This window comes from Ammodytes marinus, assembly GCF_949987685.1.
Source record: "Ammodytes marinus genome assembly, chromosome: 22".
Lineage (NCBI taxonomy): Eukaryota > Metazoa > Chordata > Actinopteri > Uranoscopiformes > Ammodytidae > Ammodytes > Ammodytes marinus.
The window spans coordinates 15,082,647-15,102,809 of NC_137226.1; the positions used below are offsets into that span (position 1 = coordinate 15,082,647).

The 20,163-nt window shown below is 43.1% G+C and overlaps 1 protein-coding gene across 1 annotated transcript; it reads right to left on the reverse strand.

The window, feature by feature from the left end:
- On the reverse strand, positions 1-19,255 carry abcd2 (ATP-binding cassette, sub-family D (ALD), member 2). Its single transcript, XM_080051169.1, has 10 exons — positions 18,199-19,255; positions 17,219-17,399; positions 15,870-15,991; positions 12,176-12,332; positions 11,095-11,189; positions 9,081-9,226; positions 6,030-6,175; positions 4,999-5,083; positions 3,994-4,119; positions 1-3,567 (listed from the first exon to the last, which is right to left on the reverse strand). The coding sequence occupies exons 1-10, from the start codon at positions 19,129-19,131 to the stop codon at positions 3,363-3,365; spliced, it is 2,196 nt and encodes a 731-aa protein (XP_079907295.1). The 5' UTR covers positions 19,132-19,255; the 3' UTR covers positions 1-3,362.
- Between the last annotated feature and the right edge of the window lie 908 nt (positions 19,256-20,163).

Below are 20,163 nucleotides of genomic sequence, written 5' to 3' on the forward strand. Positions count from 1 at the left end.
AGCTCAGCATGATTTTTTTTCTTGAACAGATGACTTCTATGCTGATGTACCTCTCGTGGTTCTAAGGTTAAAGAATAACAGATTCCTACACATGCACAACGAGATCCCCAACGAAAAGGAAGTCGAGACTACCGTTCCAGAGGGAATATATAAATACAAAATAGTTTAACGTGTGTGTGGGGAGTTTGGATTGAAAAAACGGAGCGTCTTTGTGTGTGTAGCAATCCTTAGCTTTGAGGGAGGTCTAGGACAGTGTCATAATAACTTCAAAAACGCAAATGGAACCCTCAATGAGTAATACACCAGATAACTAGTGTCTTTCTTTTGTCATTCTGCCACAAAAGGTACATTTCAAAAGTTGTACATTTCAAACATTCTCCTTGCCCCCTTACCCCGTTTCACAAACCAAGTGTACAGTAAATCCCCATTCAAACACCATGGCTCTAATAAAATCAAGTGACATGCCCTATTAATTAACACAATTTAAAAAAACAATCTACTATAAAAACAAAAAGGACCTGGCCCCCATGTTTTTCATTGTCTTTGTAACCTTAAGAGATGCTCTATCATACATAACGGATACATTCAATCTCTTACTTACAAAAAGGGACGATGGGATGCCAGACTTTCCGTATAAAAGTTTTGTTAGTAAGGACGTCATTACAGCGTTCATTAGTACGGTCGTATAGTGTGTGAAAGGAGCCGCTAAAGGCCTGGTAGGTACGCTATCTTCACTAGTTTCTGAAAAGGAGGGTAAGAAATAAGGAGGTGCCACGTTAAAAGATAATGACAATGTGGATCCATTGTTAACATAAGAATAATAAGATTACTCATAGCCTCCTTAAATATATAAATATATATAATACAGATAGATAAGAGGTCTTTTGAAATATAGTATAATAATTGGGAATAATATTTATATATGCATAAAAACACATATAATACCAAAGCATTGAGCAAGTGGCAGCTCATCATTTATTATCCCGTCCTTTCAAGATGACATGAAAGTAATTGTGTCTTTATCTGTTGAAGCTACGATCATGCCTAATGTATTTTCTGGTGCGTTGCCTGCCGTTGCCGGTGTCACTTGGCCCGACTCTGTGTCATTCGGCGGCCTCGTCCGGCCTCCTGTCAACAGAGCTTTACTGACAGCACACACACAGACACTTACACAGAGAGATAGAGAGGAGAGAGAGAGAGAGAGAGAGAGAGAGAGAGAGAGAGAGAGAGAGAGAGAGAGAGAGAGGGAGAGAGGGAAAGAAAGATAGGGGGACTCGTTTTGTGGTCGCAAAAACTCCAGCTCTGAGTGCTGTTGGCTCAAGGCCCAAGCCATGGCTTTCTCCGATGAATACACCCAGGCTTCACCATATTCTTGTTTCTAAAGTGCTTCCACACATCTAATTGGTTCTGGGTTGTCCCAGGGGGGGAACAAGGGTGAACCAAGGAAATGTTAATGAGCCAAATTGGAAAAAGGGGATGTTTCTCATGTGCTCTTTTAAATGCAGTGATGATTTGTATTGCTTTTAGCCCGATTGAATGCACAAATGTTTAACTTCATGTGCCTTTAGTGAATGGCACAAGCATCCGTAAACTCCTCGAACACAACCCCCCTCTCCCGTCTCACTCGGCACAGTCCTTTAGGGACAAATTCACCCTATTTTATTTTTATACTGACACAAGCATACACACACACACACACACACACACACACACACACACATCTGGACCACAGAGGGGAATGTACAGCGACCACTGAAGCAAAACAACGCTATATGTAACAAATCACTAATTTCACAGTTTAACAACTTGAGATAAGTTGCTCGTAACAAACATGGTGGTTAAAAGAGGAAAAGAAAAAAAGTAGCCAACTAAGTTTCTTCCTGTAGTTTAGGCAAGATTTACATATGCCGGCCACAAGTCAGGAGGCAACCAACGTCAATCAAATAAAAGCTCCAGTGTCCAGCCTCCATTAAAAACAGCCTGACACCTAAGCTTTCTACTATTGTATATTAGCCCTATTATGTCATACACACATTGGGTATATATTATTGAACTTAATCCCACCTGGAGTATTATTTCAAATATAAAAGTGCACGTAAACACACTTCATAATGTAAAAATGAAAGATATTTAGCTTCCAATTTGAAGTATCTCTTCTGTCATCATCAAATTCACGCATAATATATATTCAGTTCCAGTACCATGGCGCGACAATGTGTGTCTACACAGGACAGACGGAGCGTGAACAAAGAGTTCCCATCCCAGCAGGCACCTGACACGTGGGTGTGTTTTTGTGTCAACAGGTTAAGCAGGTGTGTGCCTAGCCTACGTGTGTGTATCCGTCAGGTACACAGCCTCTTCCATCAACATACAGTACACCTGTGTGAGCTTTCAAAAGGGTCCAGCTCTCTCCAGACTAGGGAGGCCTTTTTTGGCTCATTGTATTTATGCAATAAACCAGAAACCCACCATTTTAATCAGACTTGTGTCACAAATCGCTCTAAAAACATTGTCTCTTTTTAAATTCCTCGCTGGCCATATTTTTTAAAATCCTGCAACAGAGCCTTCATTTATGGTTTAAATGGGTCTGCGACAACCTACAAAGGGCAAGAATAAGGTATTAGGAAAGGCTACACACACAAAATCAAACAAAGGCATAATGTGACGTTTTCTTTTGTTTAAAAATAGTGTCTTTCAAACCTCTTAAAACCCTTAGAGGCCATGTTTGAGTTTGTTAAAAGCTTAAAATCTACAGCTAAACTATGAGAAACGTTGATCCAGCGTAGCGCACTAGGCGCGGAATACTGCTTTGGACATCATTTAGTGGTTCTATATTAAAAAAAGGTTTTTCCCAGCTGTCACCTTCTTTCACTGCCAGCTACCACAACAGACAGACAGACACAGCCCTGGGGGTAAAGTGCTACAAAAAAAAAGAAAAAAAAAGAAAATAAATCCATTACATTGATTGAATTTTGGAATTCATTTGAGGTTTTTTTTCGCCACTTTGAGTAGTGGCAAATCAACCTTGAAAAACATCTAGGCTAAAACCAAAACTTTTAAAAACTACAACTGAGGATGCAGTCTATGTGCGTAATAATGTCCGGGGGAAGGGAGGAATAATACTTGAGAATCCACTCCACTCTCCCCCACAATCCACTTCTCTCCGGGCCGGAGCCGGGCAAAGGAGAGGGAGTAAAAGGAGGAGCTGAAAAGACTAGCTGGCAAGGAGAACAAAAACATCCAGACAAGCTTAAAAAAAAAGAAGTCCCCTTACAGATATCTTTTTTTCTTTTCAATGCCTCTTGGTCTCTCCCACACTCTCTTCCCTCCTCTCTCTCTCTCTCTCTCTCTCTCTCTTTCTCTCACTCCTCTGTGGTTTTGAGGACAGAGTCGTCTCCCAGGATCTTGCAGAGCTCGTTGAGGCGGTGCTGCATCTCGGGGATGCCGGCCAGCTGTGTCTCCAGCCGCTGCTTCTCCTCGGTGAGGGAGAGGCGCGTGGCCGTGTCAAGCTGCTCGAAGCGCCAGCCGCCCTCGCCGTCAAACTGCAGCAGGTGGGTGTGGAACTTCCTGTGGTGTGGAGAGGGAAAAGAGGACTTAAAGCTCACCTATTTCACTTCATCGTGGCTTATCAACATGAATATGGGTCCCCACCGGTGTGACTAGAGACTCCCAAAGTATGAGAAAAATTCCATTCCCTTTTTCTCCACAACCACCTTTCTGAAAACCTGTGTTCAAAAACCCTAGTAAGATTTTTCCCCCATGTGTTGTCATAAGGGTAGAAGCCACGCCCCCACCCCCCCAGTAGAAACCCGAATTAGAATTTTGAACCTGGAAAGGAGCATCATATGTGACCTTTAAAGCGGGAACGGAGAACGGCACGATGAATGTACAACTTGACGATGGGTTGAAAAGTGAGTGCACTTTCTGTTGACGATGATATGTCAAGTTATACATCTGTTTTATTGGACATCTTTTGTGTGGAACGCGTCTTACCACAGGGAGGGTCTGTGTGTGATGGAGAGCAGAGAAATCCCGGAGTCCTTTGCAGTCTGGAAAATTTTTCCCTCCACGTCAATGCTCACGGCGCTGGTGCACTCATCCAACAGAGCGTATTTGGGCCTGATAAATAATTGGGAAATAGTATACAATAAGTTCAAATGAGTCAATAATAAATGACTCTTTAATAAATGCTATCCATCCAATGAGTAAGTAATGGGGTTGTTTATGTAGTGAGATTATCTGCTTGTGCAAAGTCATAAAATCCCCATAGCTTCCCCCTTGGATGATGAAAGTCTTACTGCTACAAAAAAATTCCTTCATACTTGCTTTGGCAGTGTAAGCTTGTGAATGCACACACCCATGGACACTTTCACTTTGAAAAATGTGACGGAGACATAACACATACAAGCACTGAAAACCAGACCGCAGTAATGTTATTTAATGGCTTATTGATTCTACTGCTGATTCTACTGTCTACTGCATGTTGCTAATGCTAGCAGGGCAACATGCTCACAACGCATATGCTAACATGCAGATGTTTAGCAGGTGTAATAATGTGTTTACTGTCTTTACTATCTTAGCTTAAGGGTTTTCAGTTGGATTTTGCCAATTTATAACCAAGAAAGTAAACGCTTGCTATGTTAGCCTTTTACACGCTAAGCAAAACATGTCCTAGTAGTAGCGTCTACAGCCACACTAGCAGCTCTTGTTGTTTGAGCTAAATGCCAATGTCAACATGCTAAACATGTTTTAGCAGTTATAATATCTACCATGGTCACCACCTTAGTTTAGCATGCTAACATTTGCTAATAAAAAACAAACTATAACTGAAGCTGATGGGAATAACATTATTTGGGGCAGCCATTTTGTCATGGAATATTGAAAACTTGAAATGTCAATTTAAAGTTAAATTAATGATCACCAAAGTTAAAGCTGTGTCATATTTGGAGTGTGTGATGGTAAGGTAGACTACCAGGTGTCATGGCGGACAACACCTACTTGTGGTAGAACATGCGGGCCATGCCCATCCTCTGCTTCTCCCCTCCTGACAGCACATCCTTCCAGTCCAGCTCTGCATCCCAGCCTGGATGGAAAACAAAGGAGACGTCACACATCCTTGAAAACAATCGCTGCAAATATGTTATTTGAAAGATTGGAATACTTTGGGATCATAAATACTGAGAGCAAATATTTTCCAGTTTTATGCACATCAGTGTTTAGAAGCACGACGTGCAGGACACAAAAGCCTTTAATCTCTGGAATACATTACGCCTTCACGTCAAGAGATTCAACAATGTCATGAAGTGAATAATTAAAATGTGAACATACAGGTTTCACAGATGGAGCTGTTATAACAAACAGCTGTCACAAAGGTGTCGGTGCAGCACTGAAAAACCAGTACACAGTGTTTGCCAAAAAGATATAACCAGGCTAGGTCAGACTGCTTTCTGTGTGACCTTTTCTAAGACTTAAAGAGGAAAGTCCTTGCAGTTAAATAGCATAATGTGGCAACTACCATTACTGATGATCTGCCACTGCATATGCGTACAAGTTCATTTACGTTTGCAAATCAAGACCTCAGTGCTGCCATTGATAGATTTAAAACCCTCAAGGCTTCTCTGTGGTAGCTTTTTTCACAACAATATGTCTGTTTGTTTGGCAGTGAGAGGAGGGGTGGCTGCCAATAAGCTGCGGACTCAAGTTGAAGCAATACAATAATACCTAGGAGCATATGATCAAGGATCTAGCTGCTTCTAAAAACACCAGCAAAACTGCACTGGGTAAATGATTCTAAAGTCCATTCCATTCCACCTTAAATCCATTGAAGGAGTAGTCAGTGATCTGGAGAATGCTTGTTGTCAAAATCTCTTTTTGTCAATACCAGTGAATAGCTCCTCATGATCCACTACCTTTCCATACTGTGTGAGCACTCAAATAAAGTCCAGTGTTATCCTAGGCTCTGTAAATCGGTATGTTAAGGCTATGTATTAACACAGATTTTTTGCAGGTTGCCTTCACTACAGTCCTACCTCCCTCCCGCGTCACGATTTGGTTGAGGTTGACTATGTCCAAGATGGCGTCCAGGTCCTTGTCGCTGAGGCCTCTGGTGGCCATGTCCTCCACATTGTCTGGGTAGATCACCTGGTCCCGCAGTGTCCCCATAGACATGTACGGCCTGGAGGATCACACACACACACACACACACACACACACACACACACACACACACACACACACACACACACACACACACACACACACACACACACACACACACACACACACACACACACACACACACACACACACACACACACACACACACACACACACACACACACACACACACACACACACACACACACACACCTTAGCTCCTGAGTGTTTTTCCTAGTCTCTCATTATATTAAGTGCGCTGGACAATGTAGAAAGGAGGGTGTAGGGTACACATCTTTTGCACACTTCAAGAACAAATGCTGACAGAGGAATCCCCCCCCCCCCATTGAGCATTCTGTCTTTGCTATTGTGGACAACGCATTGTATTCTGTTACAGCTGCCAGGTGGCCGTCTCATCCTATATATAAAATATTCAATGCACTGTAGGAGGGAGTCCGCTGAGTGCTAGACTCTAAGCGGCCCTGGGTAAGATTACATTAGACGGTTTAGGTCTCGTTCAGTTCCGTCACATTGAAGGTCCTGCTGTCCTTCTGCTACCTTTCAGGAAGACCATTAGTATATCTTACCAGTTTGGCATTTCTTTTTGACAAGTGACTCAAAAAGAGGAACATATTCTCTGTAGGCGCCTATTCATTTGCTGTGACTGACTGTTACAGTATGTTACATTGTGCCGCCTGAAAGCTTTGTGCAGGAAGTTGACTAATGTTTAGCAGAAAAAAAAGGAGAAGAGAAAAACTTGAAAGCTTGTGTGAACCATTGACTACTTTCTTGGTTTCCAAGAAAAGCGTAGGGGGGGCGGGCGGGTGAATATGTGACACAAATCAGTGCGGAACAAATGAAAACATGGAAAGACTTTCGAATGGCATCTTAAGGAGGCTCCTTTCATTATTATTTAGGTGCATATAGGGGCCCCTTAAATAGCTGCTTTTCATTCCTTACAGGTCAGCAGGGACCCCTTGGATAATTCTGGTTAAGTTTAACCACTTAACAGAGAGTTATCACGCATTAATGGAGCAAGGGGTGCACTGGATATAACATGTGGTTTTATAAAGACATTCATGTAATTGAAAGTATTTCACGCCCAGACTGGGTGGTAAATATTTCACTGTGGCCAGAGCTCTTGTTTCTCTTTGGCAGCCACACACACACACACACACACACACACACACACACACACACACACACACAGTGGTGTAGTGGTGCCTGGAGAAGTGGGTATACTCTAAGTTGTACTGCGCGCGCATCCGCTTTCGCCGGTCCTATATTTCCCATAATTGCGCTGCCTCACACAGCCACTCGTGAGTAGTGGTCCAACACAGGCCTAATGCATGAATAGCCTATAAGATATAGAGAGCGTAGCTGGCAGAACGGCTATATGTTTAGCCTCCGTGTCCGCTCCATTTACAGCCATTAGTGCGAGTGGGGGGGGGGGGGCGTTCACTGTCCTGACAGCTGACTGCCGCTACGGTCTGCCGGACCATCACTGTTTGCACAGTAGGCTAAATAGGGAGACGTAGGTGGGGACCCTGGACCTTCTAGGGGGGTCCGGGGGAATGCTCCCCCGGAAGAAAAAAATGCAACCTTTTAAAGTAAAATTCATCAATCTGGTGCACTTTGAGAAGAAAACTGCATGCAACCAGGCCCAGGGGCCCAAGGGCTCAGGGGGGCCCTAAGCCAGAGATACTGATAGTAACTTTACATGTCGCATTGTCAAAGAGCTCAGTCACAAATGTCAATAACAGCCTAGGGTCCAAAAAGGAATAGGAAATAAATCATCATGGCCCCTAGCAGGTGAAAAATAGAAAAGCAAGTGCAAAACAAAAGCATTATTAGCTATGTCTTATGGGCTTCATAAGGGGCCTCTAAGGCCCCCACACACATACAGGAATAAGCTTTATACGTGTAAATTCTATACTGTTCATAAAAAGTAGCTTTCCACCCTGTATCTGTTGCAATGGGCCCCTCCATCATATAACATGGATCTGCAGACCAATCTACTGAAATGTTTTTACAGTTGCAGAGTAAAGAGTGCTGCCTGTTTAAGAAAAATAATGTTCCTTCTGCAGCTCAAGATTTGATTTAAATCTAAATTTTCCTCTGAAAGTGCATCAGATTGATGCATTTTACTTTAAATCTCATAATCCGTCTATGAACCAACTGGTTTCCACAATCTTTTTTATTTTTGCGGGGAGCATGCACAAGCATTATTCATAGAAAAAAAAATGTGGGGGCCCCCCACAGGGTCTTGAAACGGGCCCCGAGATCGTTAAGACCGCCCCTGCACGCTTGCCGCCTTCTCTCTGCCCGCTCGCCTCTCTATTGAGAATGCATTAGTGGGCGAAACAAACGCCTCGGCCCGTGTGAAAAGGCCTGAACTACTGAACGAAGGAAATCAAATGAGGTTCTGGCATTTTCCCCCAAAAACGGGACAAATTGTGTCCCGGGAGAGATTTTTCTTTTCCCGGGACAGCTGGTGAAAAAAAGAGAACAATTTCGGGGAAAACGGGACGGGTGGCAACAAGTCCCGCAGTCGCGGCCGTTAGAAGTGGGTATACGCAATGTCGCCTGAAAAATAAGTGGGTATACGCCGTATACCTGCGTATACCCCCCACTACACCACTGCACACACACACACATTCAGGTCTTGTTTCAATGGATAACATTACAGGTAGGATTCACTGACACACAGTTGACAACTGCAGTGCTTCACATTGGGATAAGCAATGTTTGAAAGAATGTGTGTGTGTGTGTGTGTGTGTGTGTGTGTGTGTGTGTGTGTGTGTGTGTGTGTGTGTGAGTGTGAGTGTGAGTGTGAGTGTGAGTGTGAGTGTGAGTGTGAGTGTGAGTGTGAGTGTGTGAGTGTGAGTGTGAGTGCGTGTGTGTGTCTGTGTGTGTGTGTGTACCTCTGAGGGATGTAGAACATGTGCTGTGGAGAGGGTTTGTGCAGCCGGCCTCCATAGACAGGCCACAAACCACTGAGGATCCTGAACAGAGAGCTCTTCCCACAGCCGTTGGGCCCTGTGATCAATAGGTGCATGCTATCCTCTACCTGGAATGGGGACGAGAAGTCATTATTAATCCCCTTTAATCTGTGTCGGCCCCGGAGTATAATTACAAAACGTCATTAAGATATAAAGCCCAGGAGAGGTAGGCAGTGTCAGTGGACAGATAGTGTGGCAGGGATCACCAACACAGTGCCCGCGGGCACCAGGTAGCCCGCAAGGACCATATGAGGCCCCTGCAGGCCTGTTCTAAAAATAGCATAATAATCTGTTTCCCACCTTTTTTAAGTCATTGTAGATCATTATTGTGAGAAATCATTAACATGATCAGTGTCTTCACATAGATGAATATCATTAATCATTAATAATAATATATAACTAAAGGCAAACTGAGCAAATTTGTTATTTCAGAAGAGTGTATCAAACTGGGTGCCCTTCGTATGACTCAGTACCCATAAAGTAGCCCTCAGGTTCAAAAAGGTTGGTGACCCCTGGTGTATGGTATCTTAGCTGTCTGTTCTCTACGCTACGCCTGGAGGTCAGGTTAAACTGTTAGGGCAGGATGAACTGTTAGGTCAGGTTGAACTGTTAGGTCACTTAGTGCCTCCAGCTCACATGCAGCTAATAGAGTCACAGAGCAGCAGCAAAGCATATGTATATTGCTTTGTTTCTTAAAAAGGATTAACGTTGGTAAGAAAATTTAAGAAATGATTGTAAAGTTCAAGTTGTTAAAAAATAAACCCCCAGTGATGAAAATGCTTGCCACTTATTAACCTTACCGCTGGGTATACCAATAGTTACTCATCAGTGTTACATCAAAGCTGCACTGAAATAGAGTAGATCAAAGCAAAAGCTTATGCCCTCACATATTTCTCTAGATACTGTATATGTACCCGAACCAATAAATAAGTGTGCAAATAAAGGTGAAGTAGCAGGTTAAAGAAAATGTTTTAACTTTTAAACAATGAAATACACAAAAACAACCCACCAACAAAAGTGCCTAGGTGCAACTCATTATAAACAAACTTGTGAGCCAAATATAATGTACAGTATAAGAGCATGATGAAGGTACTTTATTAGTGATCATGTTCTATTCAGCCAAACAAGCACAATATGACCTGTGAAAAGTATTCTTAAACTTGTGGATGTAAGCAGTTTCAGTGTCAGCAGAGTACTGAGGTTATCTGACCTCAAATCAGCGTTCAGAAACCAATGCTTGGTGCAGTCTTGACTGAGGCCTGTTAGCATGAGCTGCTGGCGCTGTGAAAGCAATAATTCCAAATGTCCCCTGTAAAACCTTATTTTTGTACTTTGACGTTTTCCTATTGAATCCTTTGGGGAGGTTCACCTTGAAAAATCTTTGACGTGATCAAGCCAAATATGAATACATCTGAACTTCTGCAAGTTGGAACACAAACTGTATTTTTTTGACAGACTTGAAAAGCTGCCTTTGAGGAACTGAAAAAAGGAAATCAAGCTCAAACTCAATTGTCCAATTAACGGGTCATGGGATCAGCAGGACCCTTTAGCTTCTCTGTTCTTTGAGAGGGACAATTAACAGAACATGCATTGAATGCGTCAGGGGAACATTTTTAAAAACTTTAGACAGTACATATCTCTCCATGGGGGCACCCCATTAAGTGAACTATGTGTGTGTAGGAAGTGTGTGTAATTTTACTCATAAGAATATCCTCCCCAGCTCATTACAGCAGCCAGCAACAGCCTGAAGGAAGCAACACATTACCACTATACCTATCCTAATGAGACCTCACAGGATTCCTTCTAAAGGCTAATTAAAGCCACATAGACCAATAAAACCCCTCGGGGACAGCCTGTAGTTAACTGTTACACCGGTAAACAGTATTGAGTTATAACTGGAGATTGGACCTGGAGTGGAGGTAAAGGGCCAGCTCACCTTGAAGTTGAGGCAGGACACCACCACGTCCCCATTAGGCGTAATGATGGGGACATTCTCACACACGATGCCATTGTCCACGTCGATCACCTCACCTGAAGAGACAAAAGACAGAAAGATATAAAGGTAGTGTATAGTACAATAGTAGAACATTTAGGATTATACTCTGTGGAAGCGTACGCGTGGATGTAGATTGGAGGAAACCTACATAACAGGAATTATGGCGTTACAAATAAACTCTTTGCGTTTTACTGAGCTCAACAGTGCTCTAGCAGGAGATCCATCCTGGGGTCAAATGGATGTTTGTTTACTAAAAGATATTAATGGAATGAGTCCAACCTTTGACCAAAATACTGGTGATTCCTTGTATAGTCACGATGGTGATCTGCAAATTCATTCTGCTTATGGAACACATACAATCTGGACCCAAAGCGTATCTTAAATGTAAATATGTAAATGTGCTTTATTTATACAGCCCTTTACAACAGTCCTTTCGGTGTACCAAAGTGCTTTACAGGATTGAGTAAGATAAAACACGATAAGATAAAATCAAACAAGACACAATCAAACAAGATCAAAACAAGATACGATCAAGATCAAAGTGTCATCACGCTACTGTGTATTAAAAGCCATCCTGAATAAATAGGTTTTTAGCCTGGATTTAAAGAGGCCTTAAAAGTGCATCAAGGCCATGTGTAAATAACAAAATGCAGATTTAATTGTATTTGAATGTAACCCACACTCAATTTAGCTGTTCATTTGACAATAGGTTGTCTAATGAGATAAAGTGGACGGACAGGTTGAAAATAAACAGCTGATGCAACACTGAGTACTGTTTGACTTGAGTTGGGGTTATGTAAGATACACACAATGCATTGGCACTACCCAACCAGAGCCACGAGCTCACTCCATGCTCCAGCAGAAGTGGTAAAAGTTTGCCCAACATAGCAACAGTAACCAAGCGTGTGCAGAGTAGGCTATGCGACTGGCCAATGACTAACCTGTTTCTCTCTTTTACTTTACTTTGATACAAATCAGGGTGTGTGTGTGTGTGTGTGTGTGTGTGTGTGTTGTGGCCTACCCTTTATCTCCAGTGGTCCTTCTATGTGCATCCCAGGCTTGCTCTTCTTCTCTGTTGTGGCCGATAGAGAGGAGCGCTTGTAAATCCCCTTCTGGACGTCCTCAAACACCTCGAACATGTTGTGCACGCGTGCGGTGTAGCCTGCCAGCTCCGTGACCTGTCCCAACACACACACACACACACACACACACACACACACACACACACACACACACACACACACACACACACACACACACACACACACACACACACACACACACACACACACACACACACACACACACACACACACACACACACACACACACACACACACACACACACACACACACACACACACACACACACAATGGTTGAAATTGTACATTTAAAGTGATGGATAAATGGATGTAATTAGTTAGTTAATATAACGATATATGGTTGAAATTGTTAGCTAAGCATGAGCAGTCAAAATAGCTAAATGTAGTAGACAAATAAAATGTAAAGGTTGGAAACTAACTACTGCATCGGCGTAAAAACATGTGTAACAGTGTTTATGCAAAACATAGCTATGTAACTGACACCAAAGTTGTGTGTTGTTTTTACTGTTGTTTGTTTAGTGTAGCATGAGCACACACCTACAGGGACACACGGAGCTCAGATCCTGCTGTATGTGTGATGGTCCTATAGAGTAAACAGGGCACAACACACAGCAACAGGAGGTCATTCTGCATTCAATTATAATCAAAATCCAAGGGACAAATGCGAAAGAAATCAGCCTCTTTGCTTTGGCTTTGGTGTTGCGCCCTGCCGCGAGACAACGCAGTCTGTTGACACAGCTTGATTATACTAAACACAGCAAACCAATTCTGGGAAAGTCATGTGGGGCTTTTTAGAGATGTGACCGCCTCAGTGGAAAAAAGAAACCAACATAAAAATGAAATGTTATGTGTGTAAAGCGGAGGAACAGATCTAAAGGGGTAGAGGACTCGCTGTGTTTCTCAAGTGAAATGGTTAAGTATACCTTCACCTACATTCATTTAAAAACTATTTTAATTTTTTTGGCATGAACACTTTTTGTATTCATTTGATACTCAATATAGAAATCGTACCCTAAAAGGATGAGGATACATCCTAAATAACAAGCCTAGAATAGAAGAATTGTGAAAAAACTAAATGAAAGATTGTGCCCAGAAGTCCAGAACTAGAATGGTGCTAAATTCCAGGTGTATTCTGTTCTGGTTCTTGTGCACATTTATAGTTAAACAGAGACGTGATAAATCAAGGCAACGTAATAGTTGTCCTCCATGTTGCCTAATAAAGTATTTGAGCACGTGCTGCGAGAGAGAGAGAGAGAGAGAGAGAGAGAGAGAGAGAGAGAGAGAGAGAGAGAAAGAAAGTGAGAAAGAGATGCAGAAGTGCAAGCTGACAGATCAACAGATGGAGGATTATTCACAGCTAGGTTAAGCCCTGAGGGAAGGAGCTCTAGACAAACAACACACACAAACACACCCCCCCCACACACACACACACACACACACACACACACACACACACACACACACACACACACACACACACACACACACACACACACACACACACACACACACACACACACACACACACACACACACTTCTTATGTCTGACCTAAAGTGACACCAGAGAGAGTGGCAGTAGATGCAATCTTGAGGAATGACTGCCTCTAAAAAGATTTCCGCCTAACACATATCAAAGGATCAGCCTTGTCAGGTTGTGTTGTCAAATCATAACATTTGACATTTATTGGACAGTAACCTGATCCTGCTCTGAAACGGTGCATTGGGCCATTTTCAAAAATCAGCTTTTGACTGCTGTTCCGTGTTTGAGTTTTTTTCTTTCATAGACAACGTTTAGATCCTCTGAAAAGAAGGGAACAGCAACACCACATAAAGAACAAAAGACAAAAGCCGAGGCCAGAAGATGACTAACACACTATCACGAGCTGGGATATGTCATGGGACCGTATTGTGTCACACACACACACACACACACACACACACACACACACACACACACACACACACACACACACACACACACACACACACAGTCATATTACAGAGTGTTTGGAGGCGTGAGCAGGGCACCGTGCCTGAGGAACGTGCCTGCTTAGTTGCACACAAACACACACATGTCTCGTGGCCTGGCATGCAGGGGCCTGCTGCTGCACATCCAACAACACTGCCCCGAATGCACGCTAAAACTTGTATCCTTTGGGTAAATGTTTCAGTAAATCACAGTCTGGGATGATATTTGCACGCTACTGAAATAAAACAATTGACGTTGGAGCTTGCACAAGTTTTTCTTAAACTTCAACAGCAGTTTTAAGCTTCCGCGTATCTTGCATGTGTACAGCAAGATAGTGCATGACTGGGGGTGTTTTACAAGGGCTGATTCACGCTAAAGGAAGTTGGCAACAACTGACCTTCAACACATGGTGTGGGCTTATAATCAAAGAAGCAAACAAGCACGAACCAGCTATAACCCAACCGTGATATGTGCAGCAACCAAATCCTCTTACGGGCTGCAAAAATGCAGTCTGAGAGAGAGAGAGAAAGAGAGAGAGAGAGAGAGAGAGAGAGAGAGAGAGAGAGAGAGAGAGAGAGAGAATGGCATGAATGGGTGTTGCTATTTAATTTCTTCTTTTCTCGGGATTAAAATGCAACGAGCGATCGTTGGCCCTGGATGAACGGGGCTTTTCATTCAGCGATTTTCTTTCGTTCGCTGGGGAGTCCCGTACGTGCACAGTGAGCTTAACGTGGAGGGGAAAGTAGAGAGAGAGAGAGAGAGAGAGAGAGAGAGAGAGAGAGAGAGAGAGAGAGAGAGAGAAAGAGAGAGAGAGAGACGGATGTACTGTAACGAGTGCATCTGCCAGTCATTCGGTCAATCTGGGCATTCATTCAGTCATTCATCCGTCAGTCTGTCCGTCAGTCCAGCCCGTCTGCCAATGAAATGACCCCAACCACTCAAATACATCTGGTCCGCCATGTGTGTGATTATGTGAAACTGAAGCCGGATTCTTTAGAAAAACATTACGTAATATTCTTATTACCACGAAGGCTGTGATAGCCCACGCACACTTAATGTGGTATTAAACACGTCACACATTGCTACTGTATGTAGTTAGAGAAGACAAATCTGCAATCCCCCCACGTCTCAAGGTGAGGCCTTCAAATGCCGTATTATGTATGAGAAATCAGATAAAAGAACCTTCATATTTCTTTTTTAAAGGTGTACTATGCAGTTTCAAAGGAGGGGGATTGTCTTACATTTGTAGAGCCTGCAGTTAGTTTAGTGTAAGTGTAATTCTTAGTATGAATCATTCGGTTTCCATAAATCTAAATAAATGTATTTGAGGAACCAAACGTAACACTAGAATATGTTTGTGAACAAACTGTAGGCCCTGCTGCTGTAAACAACAACAGTGAAACAGACATTTTAAGTTAGCTTTTTTTAACTTCAAACAGTGTTCCAGGGATCACATTTTCCCCTGAGAAAAGTTTGTGGATTCAGTTATGAGAATAGAGAATGTTCACTTCCAAAAGTTACATAGTGCACCTTTAAAGACTTTCGTGTTGGTGTTTGTTGTAAGGGTCTGGAAAAAATGAACCGGATTAAGTGATTTGGCTTGAGATAGCTGGGCTAAATATCAGCGCTGGTTGTCCTCACCTCTTTGTAGGAGGACATGATCCTCTCGATGGCGTCTGCCCCGGAGGCCAGCAGGTTTCGGGCGGTGGTGAAAGCCTCCGTCCTCTCACTCACCATCACGTGCGTCTTCCCGTCTGCTGTTTCTACATAGGTGCAGAGAGAGAGCAGAACATCTGAGTTAAAGCTACAGTGTGTAACTTTGTCACGTAAATGGATGTAGGTTACATTCCAACCATCGTCAAACATGTTGACACAAAGTTGATAAAGCCTGTCACCTCCAACAAACTCTCTCTGTTTTTCTAAGTATGGCAGCATTTAGAAAACTGGTGTCGCCCACCGACACTAGCGCAGTAGCTCAGTAAAATCCCAAGAAGCGCAGAAGAAATGTTTCAGTTGTTGATACTGCAGCTAAGAAAAAAACATTTGGACGTACAGCAGAAGGTATAAAATCACCGAAGGCTTATCTCAAGCAGATGAATCGACAGTGCTGTAATTCCTCAGAATTCCTCACTGGGGCAAAATAAGTTACGCACTATAGGTTTAAAGAAACTGTGTGATTCTGCCGATATGTTTATTTAGGGAACACATCTCATTTGACTTTCCATTTGGTTGCTGCTATCTGACCGAAAATCTGTCATATTCTCACGCTTGTACCTGTGAGCATTACACTACCATGGAAATAGGTTATTTAAATATCAGCAGTAACACTGAATTTGGCACAGTAGTACCAAACAGCAAACAAAGGGACTCAGTTATAGATTTATTTTTGACACAAGAGATATGTCATTGGGGAGATGTGGGAGGCAGCGACTGACTTCACACATGCTAATCAGTCCCTGCTTGAAGAGGAAACAGTAGCTGTTGGTGTGGAGATGCAATTGCAATGAGCTAACACCTCAGAATGTAACTATACTGGTGGGCAACCTTTTGTTTACACACCCTTTGTTATACATACCAGTTAACCGAGATTAGGCTGTGTTTTAACTTTTAACACTGGGGCGGCAGTGGCGAAGTGGGTAGGGAGTTCGCCTCTGGTGTGCAGGGTCGGAGGTTTGATCCCCCGTCTCCCCGCCACATGTCGAAGTGTCCCTGGGCAAGACACTGAACCCCAAATTGCTCCCGATAGTTAGCTTAGTTAGCTTAGCACCCTAGTACTAAGCCTACCCTGCGTGGTAGCTGCTGCTATCGGTGTATGAATGTGTGTGTGACTGGGTGAATGTGGACAAAAACAATGTAAAGCGCTTTGGGTCTGTGATAAACGGAGATATAGCGCTATATAAGTCCATTTACCATTTTTGTTTCAGCACCCGCACAGTATGTTTTTTTGTAAAGATACCGGTACACCTTAATAACAAGGGGTCTCTCCTTACTGTTGTCTGCGAAGCCCGTTGCCGTGATGATGGGCACAGCGACCATGACCAGGCCACAGCTGCTCCACACGTACTTCATGAGGAACTGCTCGATCATGATGTACCACAGGCGCTTGGACAGGATCAGGTTCATCTGGTCGGCCAGAGCCCGGTAGCACTTCTTCAGCTGGAACATTTCCACCTACCAATGGGGGCGGTACGGTACTACATTACAAAACAGGGCACACATGCTGCACTTCTTGGAGGGGCACACACATTCAATTCAATGAAGCTTGAAACCCGAACTGGCTTAAGTCATTTTGTCATCACCTCCACAGAGTGTTCCCTGTGCCTATTATCAACCTGCTGATTACACTGATGCACACACACGCGCTCTGACACTATAATGGCTCTGTGATTGGATGCGGTTAGTGAAGATTATGTCTTTGTCTGGCATCGTTTATTAATGTATTTTAACTGGAGAATAGTAGACATAACCTTACTGTTATGATGGACATTCACATTGTTTGCTCATTGTATGTCATACTGACAAACACACTATTACTATTAATGTTCTATTAAGGAAAAATATGTGTTTACCTTGTTTGCACCTTATCCTAATCACAAATTAATAACCATGTTGTTCCTTCTAATATTGCTGCACGCCGGCCACATAAAGCTAAATGCAGCCTAGTATGTCACTAAAATGGCCTGTCTTCTTATTACAGAATCAGCTGTAGCCTATTTGTCCATTACAACTCTATACACCTCTATACCGCTGTAACTACCACTGCCCATAATACTAATGAAATATCCAGTTGAATAATTCTTGCTCTGCATCCTCCTCCAGTATAGGATATAGGATCTTCTGATCTTGATGCATTTTTTGCATTGTTTTGTTTTAGTTTTTGCTGTTTTGTTCTGTCAACTGCCTAGATGTGATTGTAGCCTAGTTTCCAACTATATAATGAACATGTATGCTGTCACCCGGCCATGCCTACCTTGTGTCCCCTGTAGAATGCTATTTCCTCAGCATTTGCAATGATCCTGGAGTGCACATAGCGGAGGTAGCCCTTCCTATGCGCCTCCTCGGCCACCAGCTTGCCAAATTTGGGCGAGCAGGCGCGCAGCACCTTCGCCGTTACAAAGACCACCAGCCCCGCCAGCAGTGTAGGCCCGCTGGCGTTGGCCCCCCTGGACCTGGCTGTCTGAATCAGCGTGTAGGAGGTCAGAATCACGTCCAGGATGGGCTTGGTGAGGTTCGAGTAGAGGTGGGCCACCGACTGGGAAAACATCATCACGTCCTCGGTGAGGGACTGGTCCGGGTTGGCCAGCCTCCCGTCCATGTTGCTGACTTTGTAGTAGGTCTGATCGGTGAAGTAGGTCCGGTACGCGTGGTTGACCAGCCGGGTGCGGAAGGCCAGAGCCAGCTTGCACTCCAGGAACCGGATAGCGCTGTTGACGAACGTGGCCGGGATGGCGATGAGGAGCCATTTGATCAGCTGGATGATGAAGCTCCTGGGCTCCTTCTCCACGATCGTTTTGACAATCTTGCCGTCCAAGGTGGCCACGTATATAGACAGAAACGTCCGGGATATCAGCGCCACCGAGTGCAACGAGAGCAAGGCGAGCTCTTTGGACACGAGCTTGGGGAAGAGGATCTTACCGAGGTCGAGGATCTGCTTGAAAAATGCTGCATTTACCCCCGGAGATGCCTTCTTGTGATATGCGACATCTGTCCGTGATTTTACCAAACAAGTGGAGCCGTTCTCCGCTCGATTATTCCTGGGATCTTTGTTTCTTCCGAGCTGCCTGCAGATGATGGGGTACAGTGTTTTGATGCCGTAAGCGGCCGCCGCTAGATACACGGCTCGCTTGGCCGCCGACGTGCGGTCCCACTTCACTCGAGACGCTGCATCGAGGATGTTGGACATTTTTGAAAGCGTTTAGTCGTCTCTGCTGACAATCCGTACAACAGCCATCCCCAAACAGCAGTCACCGCGTCGACATAGAAAAAAGAGAGACGTTCTTTTGATGGTGGGTATGATGTGAAGCGAGCCAGATACATGTACCGCTACATTCTGTTCTTTTTCCTGTACCACTGTCAAGCCCGACAAACTACACCACTGTACTTCCGGTTATCCTCGTAATTAAAGAACCCCCTCACGGTCAGCTTCCCTCACACTATAAAGACCGTGTGTGCTTTTATTTTGTACAGTGAATTCACCCAGTTTTCGCTCTCTGCTAACCTGCTAACTTGTCGCTCCTCATTTCCGCCCTACGCTTTGACAGCGGCTTTTTTTCATCGGTCACGCCCCCAGGAAAAAAGGTTGTATGGAGGACCGAAATTGACATAATTCAAAAATAAAAATAAATACTACAGAAATACATGAAAAACCAAATATGTGAAATACTCAATAAACTAATTAATATGACATTAGATGCATTAATATGCCATTAAATACACCGGAAATAAAAAATAATTTAGACATTTATCACAGGTAACATTTTATATTCATTTTGAAATGTCTCTGTATTTAGTTAGCCTTTGTATCATGAATACGTTTGTATTAACATTCACACGTCGTTAATAAACACTTTTCAAATGTATGTATTTATTTATTAAAACCAATGATTGATTTAAAGAATTAAATTTTAAAATAAATAATTACCACAGAGAGATATTTAAAGAGGGATGTCAATGTATGTCCATCTGATAACGTATTAATGGTGCATTCAATCAATGGCATACTAATTCGTTTATTGAATAATTCATTAATTTGTAATTTTGTCAGTTACCTTATTCATTTGTAATTCTCAGTTACGGTTCTCCATTGGACGTAGGCCTAATAAATAGTCTCGTTGTATATTAATTATTTCTGTTTAGGCAAAATAAAAAATCATAAAGTAGCCTAATTTTATTTTACAGTATGTAAAAAAGGAGGTACATTTTTTTTTAGAAGGAA